Consider the following 12,656-nt stretch of genomic DNA (forward strand, 5'->3'; position numbering starts at 1 on the left):
TCTTAAATCTGACTTTCAGTGACCATGAATGTGACCTACTGACCAACTTTCTAATATTTTAGCATCAGTTTGCCATTTTAAACAAGTGGCTCTTATTAATCATGTGAGCGATTCAGTGTCATCATGACCCTCTTGTTACATATGCATGTACATGTATAAATGTAACGTAACTATCATAAATTTGTTCAGTAGCCTGAGTAAGATTGACAATACTGAACTAAATAAAAGAATTAATGCCACGACACACATTAAATTACGTCACCTGATATAAAAGTCAGGCATCAGTGTATGGAAAAATATTGACGTTTCCGGTACCATTGTAGCTCACGAGTATGTAATAATACAGACTTGTATGGCCGGGTGGATGGGGGTTTGTTATGGTACTGATGTGACGCTGAAATGCCCCCTTTACAGACTAGCTATGCATGAATAGCCACACTTTTTATCAAATCAAATTATACAAAAACTACTTTAAAAGTGATTTGAGTATCACTAAGGTATAGATAAATTTGATAATAAAATTTAAATATGCATGTTATGTGAAATTGCTAATTTATTTTTGATTTAAAAGCATATTAAACACCATGATTTATTTCCCTTAGAAAAGATTGTTGTTTTCAATAAGAATACCATCTCAAAATTCTAACATTGAAGTTGAGGGTGCAGGTGCCGATAGAAAATCTTGTCAAAAAGGGTTCCTGTGCCAGGTGCAGAGAGTCAAGAAGTAGGGCGTTTTTAAAGAAATATGATGAAAATAGCCACATAAAGTGTATTTACAAATAAGATGGGATCACATCTAAGGTACTAGATACTTGCTATATTCAAGGAAAGCCGTATTTAAGTTTCATAAACACCGAACAATGTTCATCCGAGCCAGTACCCTCCGTCTACATTCCATCTTCATTTGGACTTGTGTCAACTAATAAAACAAATGTAACGATAAAAAAAGCAATGGTATATAGCTGCGTCTTCCCATGGTTCATATGTTTTTATGCAAAAACCTGTGCTCAGGACGAAAATTTTGATTTTCCGAGCTCCCTGATGTTAGAGTTCATTGTTTACCACAAAGAAGGTCCTGTGCGCGAACAGATAGGGATCCATTTTTAGCTCATCTGATTTTTTGAACAAAAATGATGAGTTATTGTCATCACTTGATCGGCGTCGGGGTTGCGGGGTTGCCCTAATGATCAAGTTTGAAATTCAACTTTTCCATCAGCTGTGCACAAACGCTAGTGATAGTTTGCTAGAAAGACGTTAATTTGATGTTGAGTAATTCTCTAACTATCAAGCTATTGTTATTGTCACGTCCCATCATAAGCTGACCTGTACAGCAAGAAACAAAACTTCAGCCTATTGTGAATTATGGCCCCTTTTGGACTTAGAAAATCAGATTTCTTGGTTAATTTTATGTTTAGGTCAACTTTTCTCCTAAACTATCAAAGCTATTGCTTTGAAACTTGTAACACTGGTTCACCATCATAAGCTGACTCTGTACAGCAAGAAACATAACTCAAGCCTGCTTTTTGCAAGAATTATGGCCCCTTTTGGACTTAGAAAATATCAGATTTCTTGGTTAAGTTTTGTGTTTAGGTCCACTTTTCTCCTGAACGGTCAAAGCTATTGCTTTAAAACTCAAAGCACTTAATCCCCATTTAAAGCTGACTCTGCACAAGAAGTACCGTAACTCTACATTGCTTTTTGCAAAACTTATGGCCCCTTTTGGACTTAGGAAATCATGGGTAGGACAATATTTCTATTATACAGAGACAGAAAATCAGATAAGCGTCTGCACCCGCAAGGCGGTGCTCTTGTTTTTAATATTCATGCTTCAGCAATTGTCTTTCTGTTATAAAAATATGAGTATAGAAATAACCTTCTGGAGTAGATATGAACAGACCTTCATAGCAGAGTAAACCAAAGATTTCAAACACCTGGTAAGCCACAAGTAGGTGGATGTTCGGCAACACTTAAGGTGTTAGTATATGTTTTCTGTCCTGAAACTATTAGCCAGACTTAACCAGCTTGCTGTTTACCATCTTGGTAAGATCCTCCCTCGTGTTTGTTCAGATGGTTTCATTGAAACCCCTTTTAGAGGCTGCTAGAGCAAAAAATAGAAACTATTGCATTGACCTCTCTCAGATTTGTGCAGATGGTTATGATTGAGCTCTGAAAAGGGCTGCTAAAGCCTAAAATTCTTCTTGTGAACCACTTGATGGATCTTTATCAAACTTGGTCTGTAGCATCATTGTAAGGGCCTCTCCCAGTTCATTAAAGCAGGGGCACTTGATCTGTTACAGCTAAAAATAGAAATACCTCTAAATAACTTTTTCTCTCAAACCACTTGATGGATCTCCATCAAACTTGGTCTGTAGCATCATTATAAGGTCCTCTTACGATTTTTAAGTCGCCTGAACCTTAAAGTTCAGCGTGAGCTATTGTGATGGGCCTGTGTCTGTCTTCTGTATGTACATCCTCAGTCACAAATGTTGGATACTACGGTAACTTAAAAAGTACAAGAAATTTTTTTCATGAAACCTGGGATATAGACAGAAGGCAACATGGAGAATATGCACACCACTTTATCTGTCAATCTGTTTGTCTGTTTGACAGGCAGTCTATCTGTCAGTCATAAAAGATAGTTCCTGCATTGACATTAAAAGTACAAGACATTTTTATATAACCAGGTTTATAGATAGCGGGTTATTTGGAGGATATGCAGGTCCTTTAATTGAGTTTCAATATAAAAAATGTTGTTCCTATGGCAACAAATATGGCAAATGCCCAATTCCTTAGTGTGCAATATTCTTAGGTAGAAATTCAATGAGTTTCTCTTGTTTATCATGTTTCTCTTTCAGACACCTGTCCAACCATGTAAAACCAGAGGCATTGAGAGGGTTTAACAATACTGGTAATGTTTGTAAGTAGTATTTCACAATCTTCCACTAGTGAGCATAGTTTGCCCCTGGTATTGAAGACCCAAGAGGCAAATAATATGATATAATCCATCACTGATCCATAGCGGCACAGAATGCTTTATAAACCCTGAATGTAGATATTGTGATTAGGCTGTGACCGTCGTCCATCATCCGGCATTAGCTTTTTACCTTTCAACAACTTCTTTTCATGAACTACATGGTGAATCATAAAAAACCTGGTCTGTAGCATCCTTGCAAGTTCCTGTCTGAATTTTGTTTAAATGGTTCTGCTTGATTGATTTTAGGGGCTGCCAGACCTAAAAATCGGGAAAAACCCTTTTAAATGACCTTTTTTCATGAACTGCTTCATGGAATCTCACCAAACTTTGTCAGAAGCATCCGTACAAGGTCCTCTTCTAATTTTTAGCTCACCTGTCACAAAGTGACAAGGTGAGCTTTTGTGATCGCGCAGCGTCCGTCGTCCGTACGTCCATCCGTCCGTAAACTTTTGCTTGTGACCTCTCTAGAGGTCACATTTTTCATGGGATCTTTATGAAGTTGGTCAGAATGTTCTTGATCCTTGATGGATTAATCATAGGTCTAAAGCTGTATCGAAACACTAGGGTCAGAATGTTCACCTTGATGATATCTAGGTCAAGTTCGAAACTGGTCACGTCCATCAAAAACAGTCAGTAGTCTAAAAATAGAAAAACCTTGTGACCTCTCTAGGGGCCATATATTTAAGATCGTCATGAAAATTGGTCAGAATGTTCACCTTGATGATATCTAGGTCAAGTTTGAAACTTGGTCACGTGCCATCAAAAACTAGGTCAGTAGGTCAAATAATAGAAAAACCTTGTGACCTCTCTAGAGGCCATATTTTTCATGGGATCTGTATGAAAGTTTGTCTGAATGTTCATCTTGATGATATCTAGGTCAAGTTCGAAACTGGGTCACATGCTGTCAAAAACTAGGTCAGTAGGTCTAAAAATAGAGAAACCTTGTGACCTCTCTAGAGGCCATATATTTCATGAGATCTTCATGAAAATTGGTCAGAACGTTCACCTTGATGATATCTAGGTCAGATTTGAAAGTGGGTCACGTGCCATCAAAATCTAGGTCAGTAGGTCAAATAATAGAAAAACCTTGTGACCTCTCTAGAGGCCATATTTTTCATGGGATATGTATGAAAGTTTGTCTGAATGTTCATCTTGATGATATCTAGGTCAAGTTCGAAACTGGGTCACGTGCGGTCAAAAACTAGGTCAGTAGGTCTAAAAATAGAAAAACCTTGTGACCTCTCTAGAGGCCATATATTTCATGAGATCTTCATGAAAATTGGTCAGAACTTTCACCTTGATGATATCTAGGTCAGGTTCGAAACTGGGTCACGTGCCTCAAAATCTAGGTCAGTAGGTCAAATAATAGAAAAACCTTGTGACCTCTCTAGAGGCCATATTTTTCATGGGATCTGTATGAAAGTTGGTCTGAATGTTCATCTTGATGATATCTAGGTCAAGTTCGAAAGTGGGACACGTGCCCTCAAAAACTAGGTCAGTAGGTCAAATAATAAAAAAAACCTTGTTACCTCTCTAAAGGCCATATTTTTCATGGGATCTGTATGAAAATTGGTCTGAATGTTCATCTTGATGATATCTAGGTCAAGTTCGAAACAGGGTCATGTGCGGTCAAAAACTAGGTCAGTAGGTCTAAAAATAGAAAAACCTTGTGACCTCTCTAGAGGCCATACTTGTGTAAGGATCTCCATAAAAATTGGTCAGAATGTTCACCTTGATGATATCTAGGTCAAGTTTGAAACTGGGTCACGTGCCTTAAAAAACTAGGTCAATAGGTCAAATAATAGAAAAACCTTGTGACCTCTCTAGAGACCATATTTTTCAATGGATCTTCATGAAAATTGGTCAGATTTTTTATTTTGATAATATCTAGGTCAAGTTCAAAACGGGGTCACATGAGCTCAAAAACTAGGCCATTATGTCAGATAATAGAAAAAACGACGTCATACTCAAAACTGGGTCATGTGGGAAGAGGTGAGCGATTCAGGACCATCATGGTCCTCTTGTTTTATTATTCCTCCGAATATTAAAATTTCACTGTACGTCCATGTGTGTGAGTCCGTGTATATTCTTGTCCGGGCTGTAACCTCAACATTCATAGTGGGATTTGAAAATAAATTGGCATATTAAATGTTCCCCATAATGAGACGACATGTCTTGCGCAAGACCCAGATCCCTAGCTCCAAGGTCAAGGTCACAGAGGGCAAAGGTTAACTGGGTATATTTCGTGTCTGATACATAACTCTGCCATTCATCAAGGGATTTTGAAATTACTTGGCACAAATGTTCCCCATAATGAGATGACATGTCATGCGCAAGACCCAGAGCTCTGGTTTCAAGGTCAAGGTCACGCTTAAAGGTCAAAGGTTAACAGGGTATATTTCTTGTCTAGGCTGTAACTTTAACATTCATAGAGGGATTTGAAAATAATTTCAAACCAATGTTAAACATATTGAGAAGGTGTGTTGCACTTATGACCCATGTCTCTTAGGTCAAGGTCAAGGTCACAAAATGTTTCATACCTAAACTATTCTGGCATATTTTGAGCAGACAACTGTAGCATTCTTGTGCACGCTTCGGGGGCATTTGTCACTAATAGTGACAGCTCTTGTTTTAAAACTGTTCCACATGCCTGATTTAAGGGGTAGCCAGACTCAGCTAAAAATAGAAAAAGCTTTAAACGACTTCTTCTTATGATCCACTTGATGGAACAGCACCAAACTTTGTCTGTCGCATTCTTGTAAGGTCTTAATTTTGTTCAAATGGTTTAGTTAGACTGATTTTAAGGACCACCAGAGCTCAAAATAGAAAAACGTTTAAATAACTTCTTCTCAGAAAGTGTTTGACCCAGAGTCACAAACTTCACTGGATTGTTATTCAGCATGGGGAATTATGCACCTGATGTTTTAATTGGGATCTCACCCTGCCAGACCAGAGTTATAGCCCTTGACTTTAGTAAAAAATATACCTAAAATGGGCCTAAGTTTGTGTCGCATTTATCTCAAAAAGTATTTGACCCAGGATTATGAAACATTACAGGAATATTATTCAGCATGTAAATTTGGGTACCTGGCATTTTGTTAGAGATGTCACTGACCCAAACCAGGAAAGAAATATTATTCAGTATGTGAAGTTGTGCATCTGGGATTTTGTTCCGCATTTCTGTCAGCCAGACCAGATCGTGACAAATATGCATAAAAAGCATACAAGATTGTGTCCCATGTATCTCAAAATGTACCCTACCTAGATTTATAAAACATGAAGGGATTGTTATATAGCATGTTAAGTTGTGCACCTGATGTTGTTTATAGGATTTCACACAACCAGTCAAGAGTTATGGTTCTTGACACATGAAGTGCTTAAAAGTTTGTGTTGCATATATCTTAAAAAATATTTCACCTTGAATCATGAAACCTTGTAGGAATATTGTTCAACATGTGAATTTGTGCACCTGAGCTTTTTTTTGGTTTTTAGCTCACCTGTCACAAAGTGACAAGGTGAGCTTTTGTGATCGCGCGGTGTCCGTCGTCCGTCGTCCGTCCGTGCGTCAGTGCGTCCGTGCGTCCGTGCGTGCGTCCGTAAACTTTTGCTTGTGACCACTCTAGAGGTCACATTTTTCATGGGATCTTTATGAAAGTTGGTCAGAATGTTTATCTTGATGATATCTAGGTCAAGTTCGAAACTGGGTCACGTGCCTTCAAAAACTAGGTCAGTAGGTCTAAAAATAGAAAAACCTTGTGACCTCTCTAGAGGCCATATATTACACAAGATATTCATGAAAATTGGTCAGATTGTTCACCTTGATGATATCTAGGTCAAGTTCGAAACTGGGTCACGTGCCTTCAAAAACTAGGTCAGTAGGTCTAAAAATAGAAAAACCTTGTGACCTCTCTAGAGGCCATATATTTCATAAGATCTTCATGAAAATTGGTCAGAACGTTCACCTTGATGATATCTAGATCAAGTTCGAAACTGGGTCACGTGCCATCAAAAACTAGGTCAGTAGGTCAAATAATAGAAAAACCTTGTGACCTCTCTAAAGGCCATATTTTTCATGGGATCTGTATGAAAGTTGGTCTGAATGTTCGTCTTGATGATATCTAGGTCAAGTTCGAAACTGGGTCACGTGCGGTCAAAAACTAGGTCAGTAGGTTTAAAAATAGAAAAACCTTGTGACCTCTCTAGAGGCCATATATTTCATGAGATCTTCATGAAAATTGGACAGAATGTTCACCTTGATGATATCTAGGTCAAGTTTGAAAGTGGGTCACGTGCCATCAAAAACTAGGTCAGTAGGTCAAATAATAGAAAAACCTTGTGACCTCTCTAGAGGCCATATTTTTTATGGGATCTGTATGAAAATTGGTCTGAATGTTCATCTTGATGAAATCTAGGTCAAGTTCAAAACTGGGTCACGTGCCTTCAAAAACTAGGTCAGTAGGTCAAATAATAGAAAAACCTTGCTAACTCTCTAAAGGCCATATTTTTCATGGGATCTGTATGAAAATTGGTCTGAATGTTCATCTTGATGATATCTAGATCAAGTTCGAAACAGGGTCATGTGCGGTCAAAAACTAGGTCAGTAGGTCTAAAAATAGAAAAACCTTGTGACCTCTCTAGAGGCCATACTTGTGAATGGATCTCCATAAAAATTGGTCAGAATGTTCACCTTGATGATATCTAGGTCAAATTTGAAACTGGGTCACGTGCCTTAAAAAAACTAGGTCAGTAGGTCAAATAATAAAAAAACCTTGTGACCTCTCTAGAGGCCATACTTTTCATGGGATCTGTATGAAAGTTGGTCTAAATGTTCATCTTGATGATATCTAGGTCATGTTTGAAACTGGGTCAACTGCGGTCAAAAACTAGGTCAGTAGGTCTAAAATTATTAAAATCTTTTGACTTCTCTAGAGGCCATATTTTTCAATGGATCTTCATGAAAATTGATCTGAATTTTCACCTTGATGATATCTAGGTCAGTTTCGAAACTGGGTCACGTGCGGTCAAAATCTAGGCCAGTAGGTATAAAAATTGAAAAACCTTGTGACCTCTCTAGAGGCCATATTTTTCATGAGATCTTCATGAAAATTAGTGAGAATGTTCACCTTGATGATATCTAGGTAAAGTTCAAAACAGGGTCACATACCTTCGAAACTAGGTCAATAGGTCAAATAATAGAAAAACCTTGTGACCTCTCTAGAGACCATATTTTTCAATGGATCTTCATGAAAATTGGTCAGAATTTTTATCTTGATAATATCTAGGTCAAGTTCAAAACTGGGTCATATGAGCTCAAAAACTAGGTCACTATGTCAAATAATAGAAAAAACGACGTCATACTCAAAACTGGGTCATGTTGGAAGAGGTGAGCGATTCAGGACCATCATGGTCCTCTTGTTTAGCTCACCTAAGCATGAAGTGCTCAAAGGTGAGCTTTTGTGATCGCCCTGTGTCCGTTGTCCGTCCGTCCGTCCAGCGTCAACAGTTTGACTGTTAACGCTCTAGAGGTCACAATTTTGGCCCAATCTTAATGAAACTTGGTCAGAATGTTACCCTCAATAAAATTTTGGACGAGTTTGTTATTGGGTCATCTGGGGTCCAAAACTAGGTCACCAGGTCAACCAAAGGAAAAGCTTGTTAACACTCTAGAGGTCACAATTTTGGCCTAATCTTAATGAAACTTGGTCAAAATGTTACCCTCAATAAAATCTTGGACGAGATCGATATTGGGTCATCTGGGATCAAAAACTAGGTCATCAGGTCAAATCAAAGAAAAAGCTTGTTAACACTCTAGAGGTCACAATTTTGGACCAATCTTAATGAAACTTGGTCAGAATATTACTCTCAATAAAATCTTGGACGAATTTGATATTGGGTCATCTGGGGTCAAAAACAAGGTCACCAGGTCAAGTCAAAGGAAAAGCTTTTTAACACTGTAGAGGCCACATTTATGACTGTATCTTCATGAATCTTGGTCAGAATGTTAATCTTGATAGTCTCAAGGTCCAGTTTGAATCTAGGTCATGTAGGATCAAAAACTAGGTCGCCAGGTCAAATCAAAGGAAAAGCTAGTTAACACTGTAGAGGCCACATTTATGACCATGTCTTAATGAAACTTGGTCAGAATGTTAATCTTGATGATCTATAGGTCATGTTCAAATCTGGGTCATCTGGGGTCAAAAGGTCACCGAGTCAGATCAAAGGAAAAGCTTGTTAACACTGCAGAGGCCACATTTATATTTGTATCTGCGTGAAACTTGCTCAGAATGGTAATCTTGATGATCTCAAGGTCCAGTTTGAATCTGGGTCATGTCGGGTCAAAAATTAGGTCACCAGGTCAAGTCAAAGGAAAAGCTAGTTTACACTTTAGAGGCCACATTTATGACCATATCTTAATGAAACTTGGTCAGAATGTTAATCTTGATGATCTTTAGGTCAATAGGTCAGGTGAGCGATACAGGGCCTTCATGGCCCTCTTGTTTGATAATTTAAGATTATATGACAAATGCCCCAGAGACATTTATAGCTTTGCGATAGTCTTGTTGTTTATGTTTATGAAATAAGCACCTCAACAGTTTGAAGAATGTTTACATAATTATAGCAGTCTTGTCAGTTGCATTCAAAATATCAAAGAAATTGTTAACAAATCATTGTTATTGTAGGTGTTTGGCCAGCTGAGGAAGTTCTCACATATTACTGTCTTAGTCATCCTGAAATGTTTAAGTAAGTACGTTTATCTCACCAAGCACAAGGTCCTCAAGGGTAGCTAGTGTGATCACTTAAGCATATGTTAGCAACAGCGGTCCGTTTGGTCACTGTTTGTCTTGATGACCTCTAGGTCAAGTTTGAATCTGGGTCATGTGGGGTCAAACACTAGGTCATTTGATCAAATCAAAGGAAAAGCTTGTTAACACTCTAGAGACAACATTTATGACCTTATCTTCATGAGACTTGGTCAGAAGGTTTGTCTTGATGACCTTAAGGCCAAGTTCGAATCTGGTTCATGTGAGGTCAAAAACTAGGTCGTTTGACTAGATCAAAGGAAAATCTTGTTAACACTCTAGAGACCACATTCTAAGTTTGAAACTCATGAGAATTGATCCAAATGTTTGTCTTGATGAAATCTAGGTCAAGTTTGAATATGGGTCATCTGGGGTCAAAAACTAGGTCACCCGGTCAAATTAAAAAGAACTGTGTGTGTGCAAAAGGGGCTACATTTTTGAAATTTGATCAGAATGATCTTGATGAAATCTAGGTCAAGTTCAAATATTGGTCATCTGGGGTCAAAAACTAGGTCACCTGGTCAAATCAAAGAAAAACCTTGTTTACACTCTAGGGGACACACTAGGTCATATCAAAGGAAAAGCTTGTTAGTCCCTACTGGTTGAAAATGGAATAGGAATGCACTTTTCCATCAGTAATTTCGTGTCCAGTCCATAACCCTGGCTCAAAGGTCAAGGTCACAGTTGGAGGTCCATAATTCTGCCATCCATGAAGGGATTTTAATATTACTTGGTACAAATGTACATCAAAATAAGACGATGTGTCATGCACAGCTTTCAGACCCCTAGCTCAAAGGTCAAGGTCACACTTCGCAGTCAAATGTTTACATGGCATGAATGGGGTCTGTTTCTTGTCTGGTCCATAACTCTGTCATCAATCAAGGGATTACAATATTACTTGGCATAAATGTTCCCCATGATGAGATGGTCATGGGCAACACCCAGAACCCTTGCTTAAATGTCAAGGTCACACTTGGAGATCAAAGGTCAATAGCATTTTTTTCCTGTTCGATCTATAACTTTGTCATGCAAAACAGGATTTAAATATCAGTTGGCACAAATATTCCCCTGGATGAGACAATGTGTTGTGCGCAAAACCCACGCCCTAAACTGAAAGGTCAAGGTCACATTTGGAAGTCTAAGGCCAAAAGGGCTTTTTTTCCAGTCCAGTCTGTAACTCAGCAATCCTTAAAGGGATTTTAATATTATTTGATACAAATGTTCACAACCATGAGACAGAGTGTCATGCGCAAGAACCAGGTCCCTAGGTCTAAGGTCAAGGTCACACTTAGAGGCCAAAGGTCAGATACAAGAATTACTTCTTCTTTATGCATGGAGGAATTTTGATGTAACTTGGCACAAATGTTCACCACCATGAGATGGATTGTCATGCGCAAGAACTAGGTCCCAAGGTCTAAGGTCAAGGTCATACTTAGAGGTCAAAGGTCAAATTCAAAAATGACTTAGTCTGGAGCATTTCTTCTTCATGCATGGAGGGATTTTGATGTAACTTGGTACAAATGTTCACCACCATGAGGCACCCTTGTTTTAAGAATTACTTCCCTTTGTTTTACTATAAATAGCTTATATTGTAACTTTTTTAGCTCGACTATACGAAGTATATGGAGAGCTATCCTACTTGCCCCGGCGTCGGCATCTTTCCACGTACCCACCTTAGTTAAAGTTTTGATGCACTTTCTCTTTTTTCTCCTTATCTCTGTAATTACTTGATGGATTTGCTTTAAACTTTAAATAGTTATTCCTCATCATCACCCACATCATCTGGCATAAGGACCATAACTCTCACACCAATATTTCCTGAATTATCCCCCCTTTTTACTTAGAATTTCAGGTTAGTTTTGGTGCACTTCCACTCTATTTCAGTTATTGCTATATGGATTTGATTCAAATTTAAAACAGTTGTTCCACGTCATCACCCACATCATATGACACAAGGTCCATAACTCTGGCACCAATTTTTCATGAATTATACCCCCTTCAGGTTCAAGTTTTGGTGCACTTTCACTCTATTTCAGTTATAACTAAATGGATTTGATTCAGACTTAAAATAATTGTTCCACATCATCACCCACATTATATGACACACGGTTCATATCTCTGGCACAAATGAATTATGCCCCCTTTTTACTTAGAATTTCAGGTTAAACATTTGGTGCAAAACTCTATCTCTGTTAATACTAAATGAATTTGATTCAAACTTAAAACAATCATTTGACATCATCACTGACATCATATGACACAAGGGTCATAACTATGGCACCAATTTTTCATGAACTATGCCCCCTTTTTTACATAAAATTTCAGGTTAAAGTTTTGATGCACTTTGACTCTTTATCTGTTATTACCAAATGGATTTGATTCAAACTTATAATAATTGTAGCACATCATCACCCACTTCATATGACACAAGGGCCATAACTCTGGCACCAATATTTCATGAATTATGCCCCCTTTTTACTTAGAATTTCAGGTTAATGTTGGTTCACCTTCACTTTGTCTGTGTTATTACTTAATAATTACTTTATAAATTTGATTCAGTCTTAAAAGAGTTCTTCCACATTGTCATCCTCATTATATTACACAAGGTCCATAATTCTGGCACAAATATTTAGTGACTTATGTCCCTTTTTTCTTAGAATTTCAGTTTAATTTTAATGCTTTTTCACTATATTTCTGTTGTTACTAAATGGATTTTATTCAAACTTAAAACTGTGGTTTCAGATGGTCACTAACATCATATGACACAATGTTCATGATGCTGGCACCAAAATGCTATGAGTTATACCCCCTTTTTACTAGAATTTCAGGTTCAAGTTGTGATGCACTTCTGTTCTATCTCACTTATTTGATTAAAACTTCAA

At 37.8% G+C, this 12,656-nt stretch overlaps 1 protein-coding gene across 1 annotated transcript in view; it reads left to right on the forward strand.

Moving 5' to 3' along the window:
- LOC123536194 (calmodulin-lysine N-methyltransferase-like) overlaps window positions 1-12,656 on the forward strand; it is a 63,428-nt gene that overhangs the window by 14,196 nt on the left and 36,576 nt on the right. The window contains exons 4-5 of the mRNA XM_053549131.1: window positions 2,856-2,917; window positions 9,655-9,715. Of these exons, the coding sequence (XP_053405106.1) occupies window positions 2,856-2,917; window positions 9,655-9,715 (123 nt within the window). The remainder of the gene's footprint in view (window positions 1-2,855; window positions 2,918-9,654; window positions 9,716-12,656) is intronic.

The sequence above is a fragment of the Mercenaria mercenaria genome, chromosome 1 (assembly GCF_021730395.1).
Source record: "Mercenaria mercenaria strain notata chromosome 1, MADL_Memer_1, whole genome shotgun sequence".
NCBI classification, from domain to species: Eukaryota; Metazoa; Mollusca; class Bivalvia; order Venerida; family Veneridae; genus Mercenaria; species Mercenaria mercenaria.